The sequence below is a fragment of the Phoca vitulina genome, unplaced genomic scaffold, assembly GCF_004348235.1.
Source record: "Phoca vitulina isolate PV1807 unplaced genomic scaffold, GSC_HSeal_1.0 scaffold6, whole genome shotgun sequence".
NCBI lineage: Eukaryota > Metazoa > Chordata > Mammalia > Carnivora > Phocidae > Phoca > Phoca vitulina.
This window is the reverse complement of record NW_022589709.1, coordinates 67,360,995-67,381,403: the sequence shown is the minus strand read 5'-3', so window position 1 is coordinate 67,381,403 and position 20,409 is coordinate 67,360,995. Positions and strand designations below refer to the sequence as shown.

Genomic DNA, 20,409 nt, shown 5'->3' with positions numbered 1-20,409 from the left:
AACCAAGAGTCGGACGTTTAACTGACTGAGCCACCCAGGCGGCCCCTTTTTTTCTAAGTAGGCTCCACGCCCAGCATGCAGCCCAGTGCAGAGCTTGAATTCATGACCCTGAGATTAAGACTTGAGCTGAGATGAAAAGTTGGAGGCTTAACGGACTGAACCACACAGGTGTCCTTCAACTATCTTTTATATTTAGCACCTACTATGTAAATCTACAACTCGGTGCTAGGTTTAGTGTTCAAGAAAAAAAAATACAGTCCACAACTTTAAGAAGCTTAAATTTCATTTGGAAGACATATGAAGAAATTAGATAAGGCTAGAAGAGAGAAAAAAATTGTGAGATACTGTACTGCAGGAATGACAAAAAATTAACAGGGACTAGAATAGTTAGGGAAGATGTCAAGGAAGTGATGGAATATTGAACCTCAGTAGGTAGACAGGATATGGACTGGTACAAAAAGAAAAAGTTTTGAGTCCTTCTCTATGCATATAATTGGTGGTAGCTTGTGGGTAAAAAATGTCTTGAATGCTATGCCTTGTGTGGCTTTGGAAACAACTATTTCTGAGAGATAAAAAGGCATATATAGAAATGGGTCTGCTGCCTTCTCTTTTACCCTTAATCCTCCTGGGTCTGAGTTATATTATCTTCTTCAAGGGAGTAAAAAGAAAAAAGGGAAAGGACCATGTCTGCATCAGGCAGGAGATAAACCATGATGGCTAGCAAAGTTCAGAAAAAGTGAAAACTGAAAGTTACAGGAGGCAGGATTAGAAGCTAGAGGTTAAGAAGTTGCAAATTCTAGGGCGCCTGGGTGGCTCAGTTGGTTAAGCGACTGCCTTCGGCTCAGGTCATGATCCTGGAGTCCCGGGATCGAGTCCCGCATCGGGCTCCCTGCTCAGCGGGGGGTCTGCTTCTCCCTCTGACCCTCACCCCTCTCATGCTCTCTCTCTCATTCTCTTTCTCAAATAAATAAATAAAATCTTTAAAAAAAAAAAAAAGAAGTTGCAAATTCTAGAGAGTTACAGACAAAATGGAGAATTGGATTCCATACTTTGGCAGTAATGTTGGGCAGTGTTTTTCTTTCTTTCTTTCGTTCTTTCTTTCTTTCTCTTTTTTTTTTTTTAAGATTTTATATATTTATTTGAAATAGAGAGAGAAAGCAAGAGAGTGAGCATGAACGGGGGGGGAGGGGTTGCAGAGGGAGAGGGAGAAGCAGACTCCCTGCTAAGCAGAGAGCCTGATGAGCCACCCAGCACCCAGGCGTAGGGCAGTGCTTTTCAAACTTAAATTTTCCTGTGACTCACACAGGGATGTTGTTAAATACAGATTATGATTCAGTAGGTCTGGAGTAAGGACTGAGATTCTGCATTTTTAGTAAGTTCTCAGTGATGCCAATATTGCTGGCCTGTGCAGGCCACATTTTTATTAACAAGGATCTAGGAGATGTTGGCAGTCAAATAATTTTCTTCCCTTCCCCATTTTAGAATAAAAATATTAAGATAAATGAGGAAATTTTCAGAAATAAAAAGGCACAACTCCGTAAAAATCCTGAGACATGTGGTTTCACATTGTTCTTCCCTTAAACGCCTTTTAAGAAAAATAATTTTGTAATTCTCAGGAAATGAGCCTGGATATATACATACATTCACTAAAAATGGTCATGTTTTGGGGTGTCTGGGTGGCTCAGTTGGTTAAGCGTCTGCCTTCGGCTCAGGTCATGATCTCAGGGTCCTGGGATCGAGCCCCGCATTGGGCTCTCTGCTTGGCGGGGAGCCTGCTTGCCCCTCTCTCTCTGCCTGCCTCTCTGCCTACTTGTGATCTCTATCTCTCTGTCAAATAAAAAAAAAAAAAAATGGCCATGCCTTACTGTTAATTCTAGATCACTGTTTATATACTTTTACTAGAGTCATCTCACTGTCAGTTAACAAGAGGTATTCAACTTGGTGTACAATGTTGACTTAATTTCCAGGCAAACAATGTCCATTCAGGAATAGACTGGCCCAGCTGGTATCTCTGAAGTTTGCTTCCACAAATAGAGCCTCTAGAAGGTCTGAATTAGACCCAGAGACATTGGATTACTTCTACTCCACAGAGGGCTTAGATAATTGTTATGGAACTAAGACTTTACTACAAGTACTGATATAAAGGCCTAGGGGAGGAAATAATGAAAAAATTGGGGGGAAAAAAAATGACCAGAATATTTTGGAAGTCATTACTCTGGTTATACAAAAGGAGATCTTAATACTTCATAAGACTTTAAGTGAGATATCTATGTTCAAATGATATCGCAATCCTTGTCCCTCCCTCAGTAAACATCTAAAGAGTATTGGTTCCCTTCTCCTTTTTTTATTATCAATAAAAATATCATTTTTCCTCCCAGAATGTTTCCATTTTTCCTTAAGCTTTCAAGTTTCTGCATATCTCATATGTGATGATTCTTATAAAGCAACCAAATTACTTCCCATATTTTTGATCCTAAAATAATAATACAGATTTTAGAAGATCAAAAGTCAACAACCATGGCCCATGGTCAAATGTGGCCTTCAACCTATTATTTTACAGCCTCTTTGCTAAGAATGGTTTTTATGTTTGTAATGATCATAAAACAGTAGTAGGGGTGCCTGGGTGGCTCACTCAGTTAAGCGTCTGCCTTCAGTTCAGGTCATGATCCCAGGGTCCTGGGATCCAGCCCCGAACTGGGCTCCTTGCTCGGCGGGGAGCCTGTTTCTCCCTCTCCCTCTGCCCCTCACTCGTGCTTGCTCTCTCTCTCTGGTGCTCTCTCTCTCAAATACATGAAATCTTAAAAAAAAACACAACCAAAAGTGAAGAAGACTATGCAATAGTATATGGCCCACAAAGCCTAAAACGTTTAGAATCTGCTCTTTGACCCTTGTTTTTGATCTACAAAAGGACATTACTAAATAGCAAAATATTATATATGTTTGTATTTCAGTTTCCCACTCCTGTAGAAAACGTCTAAAAACTTTTTTCCCTTGTAGCTTCAAACTTAATAACTGAACAGACTAATCAGATCTGTTATTATTTATGTTATTTATCAATGACCTACTAAAGTACTTCAGTAGTTTATTCTCTTCAGAGCTCTTAGGATTGGGGACTAGCAGAATTCAATCCAACAAATCTCTTAGGCTACTGTCAACATAGAGAGATTGTTTCAAATCTCTATGTCATGCTAGATAAGACTGAGCTAGCCTGAGATGTAAGATGTGTACTAATTACTATCTTGATTTTCCATGATGCCATCCTTGGAATATGGCCAGCAAAAAGTTCAATCACTGGGAGTTTCCCTTGCTTATGCTGTTCACTGTTCATTTCAACTTAACCTTAGACAATCAGCAATGTTTGCCCCTTACCAGTGCCTTGTCTGCAGGAGCAGTGAGCCGGCTGTAGTAATGAATCCTCTTGTTCATGGCAGAGGCATGGTCGCTAACCCTCTGAATGACATCATTCACACTGACGATGTTTGTGGGCTCTATATAGAAAGGCCTAGAGAAGGGAATATATACTTGACAAAGAACATTCAGCCAGAAATTCTGGAAGTCAGCCATTGAAGAAAATAACTTCTTGTCCTCCATTAGAAATGGGATGTACCAAAGCAAGGCATTCAGTTCTCACTTTTGGTGGGAAAAGAAAATATCACAAAAGAAGTATTATCCAATCCAAAGACTAAAGCTTTTGTCTCATAATACTATTATAAATACACTTTTTTAATCTTTAGGAATTTAGCAATAGGAGATATAACAGAAAGAGTTTCAGTCAGTCATTAAAAAGAAGTATAGCAGCTATCAGTTTTCAACAATGAAATTTAGACCCACACAGCTTTGAATATCCTCTCATAAAGCTTCTGGCACTAAATCAAAGAAATTATTGTCATAAATATTCCTCTACTAAAGAGGAACTACTCTCTTCTACTAAAGAGTCTCCACTCCTTCTTTATGGGCCAAAATTACTTCCTATGACAAATAAAATATCTACTGCTTGGTTCATGTACTAAAGATTAGTAATCTCAACCACCTCCCTTGTGAAACTTGTCTGAAGTACTATCAAATGGAACATCAAGACACTAGAGATATTTTGCCTTATTCTACTTTATTTGGACTTCAGTAACAAATCCTATTATGCTATTATTTATGTGTATGCTTCTTTCCCATAACTATGTCCCAATCAACTGCAGATCAGGTTTTCAATCATGATTTTCAGTCACTAACCCTGCCAGTTCATTACCAAAACTCCCTCCGTTTGCTTCTAAACTTCCAGTAATATAATCCCAAACAGAAAGACCATGAAAAGGACTGCCCTTCTCCACTGATTCTCAAATCTCTCAAAGTCACAATGATATTGTGCCCCAAACTGCATATGCTATGCCCCAAATTGCATATAACATGCTATTTTCAAATTACACACAGATCCAAATAATGAAGGAAAAAAACCCTTAGATTTCTCTGAGTTCCATATAACTCTTCTACACAATGGGATGCCTGGGTGGCTCAGTTGTTAAGCGTCTGCCTTCGGCTCAGGTCATGATCCTGGGGTCTTGGGATCAAGCCCCGCATCGGGCTCCGTGCTCAGTGGGAAGCCTGCTTCTCCCTCTCCCACTCCCCCTGCTTGTGTTCCCTCTCTCACTGTGACTCTCTCTGTCAAATAAAAAACAAAAAACAAACAAAAAAACAAAACAAAGTCTTCTACACTTACAGTTCTGAAAGAAGCTTAAAATGTATGTTAGTCATAAGCTGTAATCATCAAGACAGTATGGTACTGGCATAAAAACAGACACATAGATCAATGGAACAGAATAGAGAAGCCAGAAATGGACCCTCAATTCTATGGTCAACTAATTTTCGACAAAGCAGAAAAGAATATCCAATGGAAAACAGACAGTCTCTTCAACAAATGGTATGGGAAAAATTGAATAGTCACATGTAGAAAAATGAAACTGGACCAGTTTCTTATACCATACACAGAGATAAACTCAAAATGGATGAAAGACCTAAATGTGAGAATGTGAGACAGGAATCCATCAGAATCCTAGAGAACACAGGCAGCAACCTCTTTGACCTCAGCCACAGCAACTTCTTGCTAGACATGTCTCCAAAGGCAAGGGAAACAAAGACAAAAATTAACTATTGGGACTTCATCAAGATAAAAAGCTTTTGCACAGCAAAGAAACAGTCAACAAAACTAGAGGGAACCTATGGAATGGGAGAAAATATCTGCAAACGTCTTACCAGATAAAGGGCTAGTATCCAAAATCTATAAAGAGCTTATTAAACTTAACACCGGGAGCCAGGGTGCCTCAGGGCAGGAAAGGCTTCTGCCGCCCCCTGAGGACCCAGCGCCCCTCCGAAAGCCAGGGCTGCATTTCCAGTAAGTTCTGCAGCCACCCCGGGGAGAACCTGGGCCCTTTGCAGCAACTTGGTGCCTCCTGGGGAGCGACAGAGAAGCTGCCTTGTTGGCTGAGTGCTGAGGAAGGGGCTCTGGGCGGCTTCCCAGGACATGCTGATGCAGGCTTGTTTCTGGGGAGAAATCCTGACCTAAATTCAGAGGAAGGGGAGCTGCATTCAGCTGGGACAGGAATACAGGCACTGCTGACTCTCAGGATCTTCTAGAAGGAGCAGCTGGGATCCCAATTTCCAGGTTCTGCTGGAACCAGAGCCCCAGAGGTCGGAAGAAGGAAAGATGGCGGAGGAGTAGGGGACCCTATTTCAACTGGTCCCCGGAATTGAGCTGGATATCTACCAGACCACTCTGAGCACCCACGAAACCAGCCCGAGATGTAAGAAGATCTGGATCTCTACAAACAGAATATCGCAGGCGGTTGGTTTTGAGGTAGGAAGTGGGGGAGCCCTGATTCTGTGGGCAGATATCGAGGATAAACAGCAGCAGGAGGGAGCCTGTCCATGGGGATCCTACACCGCCGGTGAGCGACAGCCTCCTGCGCTGGGGACGGGGCACAGACTTGCAGACCGGTAGCGGCGGGAAAGGACTTTAGGGCAGCCCCTGGGGCGGAAACCCAGAGTGGCGGGGTGGCGCCAGCGAACTGGGAGCAGCTGGCAGTTTTAGAAGCACAAAGGGCAGAGACGTGCTCTGACCTGGAGGCAGGACTGGGGGCGCTGCGGAGGGGTGCACACCCCAGGCCGCTGCAGTTTATAGCAGCAGGGACAGAAACGGAGACGGTGTGGCCTGGAGAGCTCACGGAAGAACAGACTGCGATCTCTCTGCTCTGAGGCAGAGGGTTCTGCTCTGACTCCCGGAAGAGACGCGGAAAGCCGCCAGGGAAAGCCACCAGAGAACAAAAGCCCCAAAGACTGATTCCCGCTGAGCCCATCCCCCCGCCACAGGAGGGCAGGGTAACTCCGCCCCAACAGGGTTGCCTGAGTAACAGCGCGGCAGGCCCCTCCCACAGAAGACAGGCTGGGAAAACAAGAGGCCAGCAACCCTAAGGTCCCAAGAAAACAGGTGCACCTTGCTTGGGTTCTGGTCAATAATTTGGACTCTATACATTCCCTCAAACACCCATCAACAGAATGACTAGGACGAGGAACCCCCAAAATAGAAAAGACTCAGAGATCATGACTTATGCCACAGATTTACAAATGGATGCAGATATAACCAAGATGTCGGAGATGGAATGCAGGCTAGCAATTGTGAAGACAATGGCTAGAATGGAGAAATCAATTAATGGCAACATAGAGTCTCTAAGGGCAGAAATGAAAGCTGAATTGGCAGAACTTAAAAATGCTATCAATGAGATCCAATCCAATCTAGATAATCTAACAGCTAGGGTAACTGAGGCAGAAGAATGAATAAGCGACCTGGAAGAGAATATAATAGATAAAAAGGGAAAAGAGGAGGCCAGGGAAAAACAACTCAGAATCCATGAAAATAGAATCAGAGGAGTAAGTGACACAATGAAGCGTTCCAATGTCAGAATAATTGGAATCCCAGAGGGAGTGGAGAGAGAGAGAGAGGACTAGAAGATGTATTTGAGCAAATCGTAGCTGAGAACTTCCCTAATCTGGGGAATGAAAGAAACACTCGTGTCCTAGAGGCAGAGAGGACCCCTCCTAAGATCAAGGAAAACAGGCCAACACCCCGGCTTGTAATAGTAAAACTCGCAAATCTTAAGGGCAGTTAGGGGGAAGAAATTCCTTATGTACAGAGGGAAGAACATCAGAATAACGTCAGACCTATCCACAGAGACCTGGCAAGCCAGAAAGGCCTGGCAAGACATATTCAGGGTACTAAACAAGAAGAACATGCAGCCAAGAATACTTTATCCAGCAAGGCTGTCATTTAGAATGGATGGAGAGATGCAGAGCTTCCAAGACTGGCAGAAACTGAAAGAATATGTGACCACTAAGCCGGCCCTGCAAGAAATATTAAGGGGGGTTCTATAAAAGGAGAAAGACCCCAAGAATGATACAGAACAGAAATTTACAGAGACAATCTATACAAACAAGGACTTCACAGGCAACATGATGACAATAAATTCATATCTTTCAATAATCACTCTCAACGGCCTAAATGCTCCCATAAAATGGCACAGGGTTGAAGATGGGATAAAAAGACAGGACCCATCCATATGCTGTCTACAAGAGACTCATTTTGAACCTAAAGATACATCCAGACTGAAAGTGAAGGGATAGAGATCCATCTTCCATGCCAACCAACCTCAAAAGAAAGCTGGGGTAGTAGCAATTCTTATATCAGACAAATTAGATTTTAAGCTAAAGACTGTAGTTAGAGACACAGAAGGACACTATATCATTCTTAAAGGGTCTATCCAACAAGAAGATCTACAATTGTAAATATCTACACCCCCAACATGAGAGCAGCCATCTACATAAGCCAACTGTTAACCAAAATAAAGAGTTGCATTGATAACAATACGTTAAATGTAGGAGACCTCAATACTCCACTCTCAGCAATGGACAGATCATCTAAGCAGAAAATCAACAAGGAAACAAGAGCTTTGAATGATACACTGGACCAGATGGACCTCATAGATATTTACAGAACATTCCACCCTAAAACAACAGATTACTCATTCTTCTCGAGCGCACATGGAACTTTCTCCAGAATAAACCACATACTGAGTCACAAATCAGGTCTCAACGGATACCAAAAGATTGAGATTATTCTCTGCATATTCTCAGACAATAATGCTTTAAAACTGGAACTCAATCACAAGAAAAAAATTGGCAGAAATTCAAACACTTGGAAGCTAAAGACCACTCTGCTCAAGAATGTTTGGGTCAACCAGGAAATCAAAGAAGAACTTAAACAATTCATGGAAATCAATGAGAACGAAAACACATCGGTCCAAAACCTATGGGATATTGCAAAAGCGGTCCTAAAGGGGAAATACATAGCCATCCAAGCCTCACTCAAAAAAATAGAAAAATCCTGAATTCACCAATTAACTCTACACCTTAAAGAACTAGAGAAAAAGCAACAAATGATGCCTAAGCCACGCATTAGAAGAGAAATAATTAAAATTAGAGCAGAAATCAATGAATTAGAGACCAGAAACACAGTAGATCAGATCAACAAAACTAGTTGGTTCTTTGAAAGGATTAATAAGATTGATAAACCACTGGCCAGACTTATCCAAAAGAAAAGAGAAAGGACCCAAATTAATAAAATTATGAATGAAAGGGGAGAGATCACGACTAACACCAAGGAAATAGAAACAATTATTAGAAATTATTATCAACAACTATATGCCAAAAAACTGAGCAATCTGGATGAAATGGAGGCCTTCCTGGAAACCTATCAGCTGCCAAGACTGAAACAGGAAGAAACTGACAACCTGAATAGGCCAATAACCAGTAACGAGATTGAAGCAGTGATCAAAAACCTCCCAAAAAACAAGAGTCCAGGACCTGATGGATTCCCTGGGGAATTCTACCAAACATTCAAAGAAGAAATAATACCTATTCTACTGAAGCTGTTTCAAAAAATAGAAACAGAAAGAAAACTTCCAAACTGATTCTATGAGGCCAGCATTACCTTAATCCCCAAACCAGGCAAAGACCCCATCAAAAAGGAGAATTTCAGACCAATATCCCTGATGAATATGGATTCCAAAATCCTCAACAAAATCCTAGCTAATAGGATCCAACAATACATTAAAAGGATCATCCACCACGACCAAGTGGGATTTATCCCCGGGATGCAAGGGTGGTTCAACATTCGCAAATCAATCAATGTGATAGAACACATTAATAAGAGGAGGGAGAAGAACCATATGGTCCTCTCAATTGATGCAGAAAAAGCATTTGACAAAATACAACATCCTTTCCTGATTAAAACTCTCCAGAGTATAGGGATAGAGGGAACATTCCTCAAGCTCATAAAATCCATCTATAAAAAACCCACAGCAAATATCATCCTCAATGGGGAAAAGCTGAGAGCCTTTCCCTTAAGATCAGGAACACGTCAAGGATGCCCACTCTCACCACTATTGTTCAACATAGTACTAGAAGTCCCAGCAACAGCAATCAGACAACAAAAAAAATAAAAGGTATTCAAATTGGCAAAGAAGTCAAACTCTCTCTTTTTGCAGACATGATACTTTATGTGGAAAACCCAAAAGACTCCACCCCCAAATTACTAGACCTCATATAGCAATTCAGTAATGTGGCAGGATACAAAATCAATGCACAGATATCAGTTGCTTTCTTATACACTAACAACGCAACTGCAGAAAGAGAAATTAGAGAAACGATTCCATTTACAATAGCACCAAAAACCATAAGATACCTCGGAATAAACCTAACCAAAGAGGGAAAGCATCTATACTCTAGGAACTACAGAACGCTCATGAAAGAAATTGAAGAAGACACAAAAAGATGGAAAAATATTCCATGCTCATGGATTGGAAGAATAAACATTGTTAAAATGTCTATGCTAGCCAGAGCAATCTATACCTTCAATGCCATCCCGATCAAAATTCCAATGACATTTTTCAAAGTGCTGGAACAAACAATCCTAAAATTTGTATGGAATCAGAAAAGACCCCGAATCGCCAAGGAGATGTTGAAAAAGAAAAACAAAGCTGGGGGCATCACGTTGCCCGATTTCAAGCTATATTATAAAGCTGTGATCACCAAGACAGTATGGTACTGGCACAAAAACAGACATACAGACCAATGGAACAGAATAGAGAACCCAGATATGGACCCTCAACTCTATGGTCAAATAATCTTTGACAAAGCAGGAAAAAACATGCAATGGAAAAAAGTCTCTTCAATAAATGGTGCTGGGAAAATTGGACAGCCATAGGCAGAAGAATGAAACTTGACCATTCTCTAACACCATTCACAAAGATAAACTCAAAGTGGATGAAAGACCTCAATGTGAGACAGGAATCCATCAAAATCCTAGAGGAAAACATAGGCAGTAACCTCTCTGACATCGGCCACAGCAACTTCTTTCAAGATACATCTCCAAAAGCTAGTGAAACAAAAGCAAAAATGAACTTTTGGGACTTCATCAAGATAAAAAGCTTCTGCACAGCAAAGGAAACAGTCAACAAAACAAAGAGGCAACCTACAGAATGGGAGAAGATATTTGCAAATGACACTACAGATAAAGGGCTGGTATCCAAGATCTATAAAGAACTTCTCAAACTCAACACCCAAAAAATAAATCATCAAGTCAAAAAGTGGGCAGAAGACATGAACCAGACACTTCTCCAAAGAAGACATACAAATGGCTAACAGACACATGAAAAAATGTTCGTCATCATTAGCCATCAGGGAAATTCAAATCAAAACCACATTGAGATACCACCTTACACCAGTTAGAATGGCAAAAATGGACAGGGAAAGAAACAACAGATGTTGGAGAGGTTGTGGAGAAAGGGGAACCCTCTTATACTGTTGGTGGGAATGCAAGTTGGTACAGTCACTTTGGAAAACAGTGTGGAGGTTCCTCAAAAATTTAAAAATAGAGCTACCCTATGACCCAGCAATTGCACTACTGGGTATTTACCCCAAAGACACAGATGTAGTGAAAAGAAGGGCCATATGCACCCCAATGTTCACAGCAGCAATGTCTGCAATAGCCAAACTGTGGAAAGAGCCGAGATGCCCTTCAACAGACGAATGGATAAAGAAGATGTGGTCCATATATACAATGGAATATTACTCAGTCATCAGAAAGGATGAATACCCAACTTTTACATCAACATGGATGGGACTGGAGGAGATTATGCTAAGTGAAATAAGTCAAGCAGAAAAAGTCAATTATCATATGGTTTCATTTATTTGTGGAACATAAGGAATAACATGGAGGACATTAGGAGAAGGAAGGGAAAAATGAGGGGGGGGGAATTGGAGGGAGAGATGAACCATGAGAGACTATGGACTCTGAAAGACAAACAGGGTTTTAGAGGGGAGGGGGGAAGGGGGATTGGTTAGCCCGGTGACAGGTATTAAGGAGGGCACGTACTGCATGGAGCACTGGGTGTTATATGAAAACAATGGATCGTGGATCACCACATCAAAAACTAATGATGCATTGTACGGTGACTAACGTAACATAATGAAATTAAAAAAAAAAAACACAAAAAAAATTAACACCCAAAAACCAAAAAATTCAATCAAGAAATGGGCAAAAGACATGAACAGATGTTTCTCCAAAAGAAGACATACAAATGGCCAACAGACACATGAAAAAGTGCTCAACATCACCCGGCCTCAGGGAAATACAAATCAAAACCATAATGAGATAACACTGCATACCAGTCAGAATGGCTAAAATTAACAACTCAGGAAACAACAGATGTTGGTGAGGATTCTGAGAAAGAGGAACCCTCTTACACTGTTGGTGGGAATGCAAAGTGGTGCAGCCCCTCTGGAAAATAGCATGGAGGTTCCTCAAAAAGTTAAAAATAGAACTACCCTATAACCCAGTAATTGCACTATTAGGTACTTATCCAAAGGATACAAACATAGTGATTTGAAGGGGCACATGTACCCCAATGTTTATAGTAGCAATGTCCACAACAGCCAAACTATGGAAAGAGCCCAGATGTCCACTGAAAGATAAATGAATAAAGAAGATGTGGTATATATCTACAATGCAATATTACTCAGTCATCAAAAGAATGAAATCTTGCCATTTTCAGCGAAGTGGATGGAACTAGAGGGTATTATATTAGGCGAAGTAAGTCAGAGAAAGACAAATACATGATTTCACTCATATGTGGAATTTAAACAAAACAGATGAGCAGAGGGGAAGGGAAGGAAAAATAAGACAAAAACAGAGATGGAGACAAACCAGAGAGACTCTTAATTATGGGAAACAAACTGAGGGTTGCTGGAAGGGAGCGGGTAGGGGGATGGGTTAAGTGGGTGATGGGCATTAAGGAAGGCACTTGATGGAATGAGCCCTGGATGTTATGTATAACTTATGAATCACTAAATTCTACCTCTGAAACTAATAATATACTATATGTTAATTAAATTGAATTTAAACTAAATTTGTTAGTCATTTCTGGAGACAATCTAATTTTGTGGAAGTACTTGAAAAACCAAGTGACTGAAATTTTAGTTTCTGCTATTTTTCCAACTACTAGATATTAGAGAAATGATAGTACAGATGTTAAATTTAATCCTGTCTCTCTAGTTAGTATACAGAATCTCTGAATCTTTCTTTTGCTATTTATTCTCCACCACAGCACCTAAATAGGATGGGTACTTCCAGTTCAATCCAACATATATCTTAAAGTTGAGCACTTACTAGAGCAAATATGTGGCTATATAGATCAACATGACAGTCTATCTCTACTAAGCATATGATTACTAAGTGAAGTAAGGGATGTCAATAAATCTGAAGGTGATATAAAGAAAACAAGAGCATCAGAGGCTGAATAAACTATCCCTACTTATAAATTTGGTAGCCTTAGATAACTACCAACCCTCCCAAAACATTATTATAGTGTTCTATATAAATTGTATATCTACTGTGACAGCAGTACTAAAAAGCAGTGTAAAAATATTTATGTCCAGGAGACAGTTTAATCATACCTGGTTTCACAATCTACAAAGCATTCATTTCTTTTTTTGCAAGAATAATACCGCACAAAATTCAAGAAAGAATTACAGCTTTAAATCCAACATAAAACAGAGATTGTAATTAATCAAGGATTACTAAAAGAGACTAACAAGTATGATATTAATAGAGAGATGTAGATGTTCTATTTGTAGCTTTTTACTCTGAAAATCCAACAGTATTAATATCAACCACTAAGTTGGCTTGAAGGCTTGTTGAAAAGCAGTCCAGGAAGTGCTACATTTTTTGGCTCCTGGCCTCTAACAGAAGTGTTAACTGTACCAGTTTAGTTGGCTTGGGTACTATGAGAGCAGAATGACTCTGAAAGTTTTTCTTTTCCAACAGTTTTCATCAAGATGCTGAGTGCCTGTTCAAACAAATATTTTGGAATCTTTTCAAAACAGATTCTCTTAAAAAATATCCAACTCAGCATATTTTAACTAAATTATTAGAAACATACACGCTTAAGGCTCCATCTGACAGAGCAAAAAATATAAATTACCTTTCTAAATTGAACTTCAGTTGGTTCTGAAAACACTTTTAAAATTAATAGTATACAGAAAACAGTATTAAGAGTAAAATACTTCTGAAACTTGGGCTTTTTCTTTTGAACATGGTTTCACATGATTGCTCCCTATCAGTGTTACTTCCCAAATGAAATGTAGCTCAACTGTGCCGAAGTAAAAATAAATTATGATATTTCATGTAGAAATTATATTTGTTTTACCTTATAAATACGTATGGTCATGCTACAGAAGAAAATGCTTTTAACATTTAGCAAAATTTTTAAAATATTTAAAAATGTGATTCAAAATCCCATATTTTCATTTAATACCCTTATAAACAGAGGAACGTTATTTCTACCTCACACCTTTTCTAGGTTCCACTCCTTAAATTCCTTAAACATTTTTGGCTTTTAAATTTGTCTCCACCCTTCTACTGACCAGTTATGCTTCTCTGAAGTTTAGCAATAATCCCATGACTCTTAAGGTTCATACTCAATAATGAAGACCTATGACTTAAAGCTGTTCTTTTATTCACATCTCTATGAAAGCTGAAGCACTCCAACACCTGCTAGACTGGGGTAGGTTGTTAAAAAATGAAAAGAGAATCAAGTATTCAAAAATCTCAAGCAAAATAAACATCCAAAATAATGAACCCACTGTACATGTCTCTTCCTGCTTGGTAAAACGCTATGTCTGACATGCAGCTTTTTAATAAAGACAGAAAGGGAGTTAATCAAGTCATTGTACCTAGAAATTCCTTGCTGCTATAATAAAAATACTGGTGACCTGTAGCTTGCTAATGTGTTTATCACTTCCTCTGATGCTTATACAACATCTTTTTCCACAAAAACCCTGCTCTACACTCCAATTTCATTCATTATTATCAAAGGCTGAGCCCAAGAATTATTTCTATTATGGTTAATTAATTTGTACTGGTTCTTAAATTTATTAAATAGTATTTAAGTGCCAAGCAAGTATGAAGCATAGTTCTAAATATTTAACAATGAATAAGACATAATACCTGAAGGATCATAATCTGCTGGAGGAGATAGGTAGGTAAGCAATTCCAATCCAGAGGGAAAAATAGAGAGAGAGTGAGTACTTATGAGCAACAGTGGGAGCAAGAAAGAGTGGACAGAGTTGTGTGGTACTAGGTATGTACAGTGTACTATGAGATCAAACAGAAGGAGAAGCTAAACAACGTCTGACAGATCACTGAGGAAGTTACAGCTGAGGTGAATCCTAAAAGATACAGAGTTCATCAGATATGGGAAAAAGTAAAGAAATAGTGTTTCCAAAAAATATATAAAAGCATGTAGAAATAACCAGGAGAGAGAGCATGATGTATTTTTGAAAACTCTAAGTAGTAGGAAGAAAAGGGGTAAGACATGAGGTAAACCTGGGCAAGGACATGGAGGACTTCACATACCAACAAAGGATATGATCCTATAGGGAAGAACCCCCCAGTCTTGGTATCCTCTGCTGATTCCTTCTCCAACCCCAACTCTTGAATAATCAGAGTAATCCAGAGTTTAATCCATTGACATTTTCTTTTCTCTATCTAGACTCAATCTCTTGGTGGACTCATCTAGTCATGTAAATATAAATATCATGTATATGCTAATGGCACTCAAACTATTATCTCTAGCCTGAACTCCTGATTCATGTATCAGGCCGCTCTTGCCACCCCCTCTCCCCCACCCCATCTCTTGGACTTCACTGCTTAAAATACTAATCACACTAGCCTCCTCACAATTCCTGAAACACTACAAGCATGCACCTACTCCAGGACCTTTGTTACTAATTTCAGGTAAAACACAAAGTTTCTGAAGGCCTTTCCCCTAAATATCTGCATGGCTTGCTTCTTTACTTTTTGCAATTCTTGCCTCACTTGAGGAATGAGGTATTTAGCTACCCTTGACAGGATAGCTAAAATTTCAACCCATCTTCTCCACCCTTGTCATTTTATATATCTTCTCTGCTTTACAATATCTCCTTAGCATTTATACTATCTAACACAATATATACTTATTTATTATTGGTTGCTTCCAGTAAATATAAGTTCCATAAGAGCAGGGATTTTTGTCAATTTGGTCACTCTTATATTCTCAGGGGCTAGGATAGTACTTGGCATATCATAAAAGCTCATTAGAATATGGTGAGTAAGATATGGTGTATTACTTTAAGAAAAAGTCTATTTTGAAATAATTTTTTTAAGGTAAACTCTATCCCCAACATGGGGCTCGAACTCACGATCCAAAGATCAAGAGTCGCATGCCCTACCAACTGAGCCAGCAAGGTGCCCCAATATTTTGAAATAATTTAGAGTCACAAAGAAGTTAGAAAAATAGTACAGAGTTCCCATAAACACTCCACTCAGGTTCCCCAATGACGGTATCTTACATAACCATAGTACAATCATCAAAACTTGTATTACTTTTATTTATTATTATTTTTTTAAAGATTTTATTTAGGTATTTGACAGAGACAGTGAGAGAGGGAACACAAGCAGCGGGAGTGGGAGAGGGAGAAGCAGGCTCCCTGCTGAGCAGGGAGCCCGATGTGGGGCTCGATCCCAGAAGCCTGGGATTGTGACCTGAGCTGTAGGCAGACGTTTAACAACTGAGCCACCCAGGTGCCCCAAAACTTGTATTACTTTTAAAATTAGGAAAAAAGTTAATGAAAAAGTATGGGGATAATTCTTTCAACTTTTCTGTAGGTTTAAATGTTTAAAATAAAACTTGGGGGAAAAATGATGGAGGGAGTAATCAAAGTGTTAAATACTGTACAAAATAAGAAGAAGCAACCTATACAAAAATCAATTTAGTGTGTTATCCTCAAACCAATTAAACAGTTTTCAGGAGGACAGAATGATTAACACCATGTCAACTGCTACCGCTATGTCAAATGAGATGAGAACTGATCAATGAAATGACCACTGGTGACTGTGATGTGAGCAGTTTCAGTGGAGTAGTAAGGGCAAAAGCCTGTCTGAATTAGGTTCAAGAGAAAAATTGGGTATGTTAAGTATAATAATCCTTGCAAAGAGTTTTTTGTAAAAAGGAGTGAAAGAAATGGAGTGGTAGCTAACGAGTTAAGGATAAATACTTCAGAAAGCATAATAAAAAGCATAACAAATACAATAATCACCCATAATCCCACAATGAGTAACCATTAATAACATTTTGCCAACCTCATTTTCTTGCAAGAAACATGAGATTCCATTCCATGTTCACCAGAATTGCTAAAATATTAAAATCTGACAATACCAAGCACTAGCAGGAGGTAGAGTAATGGAAACTCTTACACACTATAGTGGGAATGTAAACTGGTTTAACTCCTGTAGAAAAGAGTTTGGCATTATCTAGTTAAGTAGAATATACACATACATATATCCTAGAAAAGTTCTTGCACATGTATGCTAAGACACACGTGTAATAACGTTTATAAGAACATTAATTGTAAGATCTCTACACTGGAGACAACCCAAATGTCCAACTAGAGTAGAATGTATACATAAACTTGAGATAGTTATAAAATACCAGAAAGCATGGGAAAGAAATATTGTTACATACAACTTGGATGGAAATTACACTGAACAAAAATTCTAAAATAATACACATAGAATGATCTCATTCACATGAAGTACACAAAAAGGTAAAACTGAATTCAGTATTTAGGGATACAGAAACAATAAATAAAAATAGGGAAATGGTCACACAAACATCAGGAGAGTGGTTACCTGTAGGGAGGAAGGAGGATGTGTTTGGTGAAGGACACATGAGGAACTCTGGGGTGCTGCTGTTTCTATACCTTGGTGTTGGCTGCATAGGTGTTGGCTTTATAATTATTTCTAAAATTGTACATATGGGGCGCCTGGGTGGCTCAGTTGGCTAAGCATCTGCCTTCATCTCAGGTCATGATCCCAGGGTCCTGGGATCGAGTTCCGCGTCAGGCTCTCTGCTCAGCGGTGAGTCTACTTCTCCCTCTCCCTCTGCCCCTACCCCTGCTTGTGCTCCTTCTCTCTCTCTCTCAAATAAAATCTTTTAAAAAATAAAATTAAAATGTACATACATGCTACACAGTCTTCTGTACATATATCATGTGATAAGACTTCAAAATACAACTTGAATTAACACATTCTTTCAAAATTTAGTAATGAGATGAAAAGGGACCAAAAAAGTCTTTTGTATTATACAGAAATTTACTGGTTATCTTTTGGCAAACTACCTTAATAAAGATGTGTCAAACTTAAATACAAGTTACCTACTTTTCTATAAAAAGACAACTGTTCCCAATTTGTTAACCCCTCCTGTGATGGCAAGTTGCTATCAAAAGTATGCTACATGGGTACACAGCATGCATTAAAAACCTAAAAGCCTACACATATTTAAGTAGGCTCCACGCTGGGCGGGGCTTGAACTCACTATCTGAGATCGAGACTCAAGTTGAAATCAAGAGTCCGACGCTTAACTGACTGAGTCACCCAGGCGCCCCAAGAAAGTAGCTGCTTTTTAAAAATTCACATGAGCAGAGAATATTCTGATAATGGATGTTTAGAAATGTTTCCATTGTACATAATTTTATTGCTGAAAATGATGTCTGTCACCAATAAAAACTCCTATCTGCAATCTTACATACATGGATGAAACTTTTTCTAACATTTAAAAACTTCCGAAGTATGTAAATGGCTTTTGAATCTGTTATTAAACATAAATAAGTCAAAATAATAATTGTAATAATGAAGCAAATGGTATTTATTCCATGTAATACAAATATGGAATAAATCTTGGTATTTATTCCGTGTAATACAAGCACCAATCAGTATTTTCACTATAAAGTGTTTAGAGTATAAAATGTTTACAAATCAGTGAAATTAAACATTCAAAATATTTCAAAAATGGAAATTTGCAAACATTATAAATCATCAAATAAAACATTAGTTTATATAACATTTTAAAAAAAGATCTATTTATTTATCTGAGAGAGAGAGTGAGCGAGAGAGAGAGAGAGAAGGAGCAGGAGGAGGGGCAGAAGGAGAGGGAGGAGCAGGCTCCCCACTGAGCAGGGAGCCTGATGTGGGGCTCGATCCCAGGACTTGGGATCATGACCTGAGCCGAAGGCAAGGTGCTTAACTAACTGAGCCACCCAGGTGCCCCTATATTAACATTTTTTATAAACTTTATAAAAAACTGCAAAGGTTTGAGGCACCTGGGTGGCTCAGTTGAAGGAGCGACCAACTCTTAGTTTCAGGTCAGGTCATGATCTCATGGGTCATAGGATTGAGTCCCATGTCGGCTCTGCACTCAGCGGGGAGTCTGCTTGAGATTCTCTCCCTCTGCCCTCCCACCACTCGCATGTATGTTCTCTCTCTATCAAATAAATAAATAAATCTTTAAAAAAATGTAAAAGTTTATAAACCTTTTAATAAACTTCAGGACCTTCCTCAAATATTTAGTGCCCCGTCAGTGGAGGGTTCAGACCAGATGGGCAGCTCCTCCACTTTGGACAGAAGCTAATGGGTTGTAGCAGTTTTGATTTCTCCCACAGTTAACCTGGTAAAGATGGTTCTATTAAGTTCTCTCCTTCCCCCAGCAGAGAGATTAGCCACCTTCTGAAGACTCTAATTCAGTGCCTTTTCTCCCCCTTCTCCAGGTGTGTGTGTGTATGTTGGGAAGTAAACGCTGCAAGTAAGTGGAAAGTAGAGCTAGGACGATGCGAGAAATGAAGGAAAGGAGAGATTGGGGGATAATCTGGAGAGAGAACCAAAAAAGGTGAACAAAACTACTGGTTGTTTTCAAATTAATAGTATTAAAAAACACTATTTTGGACTTTAAAATTAGCATAGAATACTAGAATATACAAAACAGTACTGCCATCACTCGATGTAAGAACTGAGTGACATCAGGGAGAATGAAAATCTACCAGGCAAATTTCAACAAAAACTTCCACATAATTGTTGGATGATATGCAAATGAACTTCAGATCAGTTTGAATTACTGTGTAGCAAAGTGTTACAAAATATTTTAAGATAATAGAGCATAGCGGTGCCTGGGTGGCTCAGTCATTGAGCGTCTGCCTTCAGCTCAGGTCATGGTCCCAGGGTCCTGGGATCCAGCCCCGCATTGGGCTCCCTGCTCAGCGGGAAGCCTGCTTCTCCCTCTCCCACTCCCCCTGCTTGTGTTCCCTCTCTCACTGTTATCTCTCTCTGTCAAATAAATAAATAAATAAATAAAATCTTTAAAAAAAAAAAGATACTAGAGCATATTCAATTGTTATTGATAGGCGCCTGGGTGGCTCAGTCGTTAAGCGTCTGCCTTCGGCTCAGGTCATGATCCCAAGGTCCTGGGATCGAGCCCCGCATCAGGCTCCCTGCTTGGCGGGAAGCCTGCTTCTCCCTCTCCCACGCCCCCTGCTTGTGTTCCCTCTCTCGCTGTGTCTCTCCCTGTCAAATAAATAAAATCTTTAAAAAAAAACAAAACAAAAAACAAAACAAAACAAAAAAAACAATTGTTATTGATAATATACATGATAAAAGTATTAATATACTGTTCATAAATAAAATTTAAAGCTAATTTTATCAAGATCACTGTATCTTATAATTTTTATGCTTTATAAGGTACATGATATGTAAGTTCAGTAGTACATATACATAATTTGCAAATGAATACCCACATGTATGCACACACACATACATATTCAGTCCCATTATTTTTAGATTGTTATTTTTATTTTTTTAACTGATAAGGGTGGTCTGATGAAAAAAATAAATGTTAATAAACCCCAGGTTGAAAATTACGGATTCCTTATTTTAGAACTCCAAGC

The 20,409-nt window shown here is 39.2% G+C and overlaps 1 protein-coding gene across 5 annotated transcripts in view; it reads right to left on the bottom strand.

The window, feature by feature from the left end:
- The window catches only part of SLC38A9 (solute carrier family 38 member 9), a 95,748-nt gene that overhangs the window by 50,921 nt on the left and 24,418 nt on the right, over window positions 1-20,409 (bottom strand). For 3 of the 5 annotated variants that reach the window (XR_004299410.1, XM_032404406.1, XM_032404407.1), the window contains exon 3: window positions 3,370-3,502. The exons of 1 other annotated variant lie outside the window; for it this stretch is intronic. Coding sequence is in view for 3 of the 4 variants with exons in the window: in XM_032404406.1 (XP_032260297.1) it covers window positions 3,370-3,502 (133 nt within the window). In the remaining variant the exon portion in view is untranslated. Of the gene's footprint in view, window positions 1-3,369; window positions 3,631-20,409 lie in introns of all 5 variants that reach the window. One more of the 5 variants, XM_032404408.1, reaches the window with a different exon arrangement.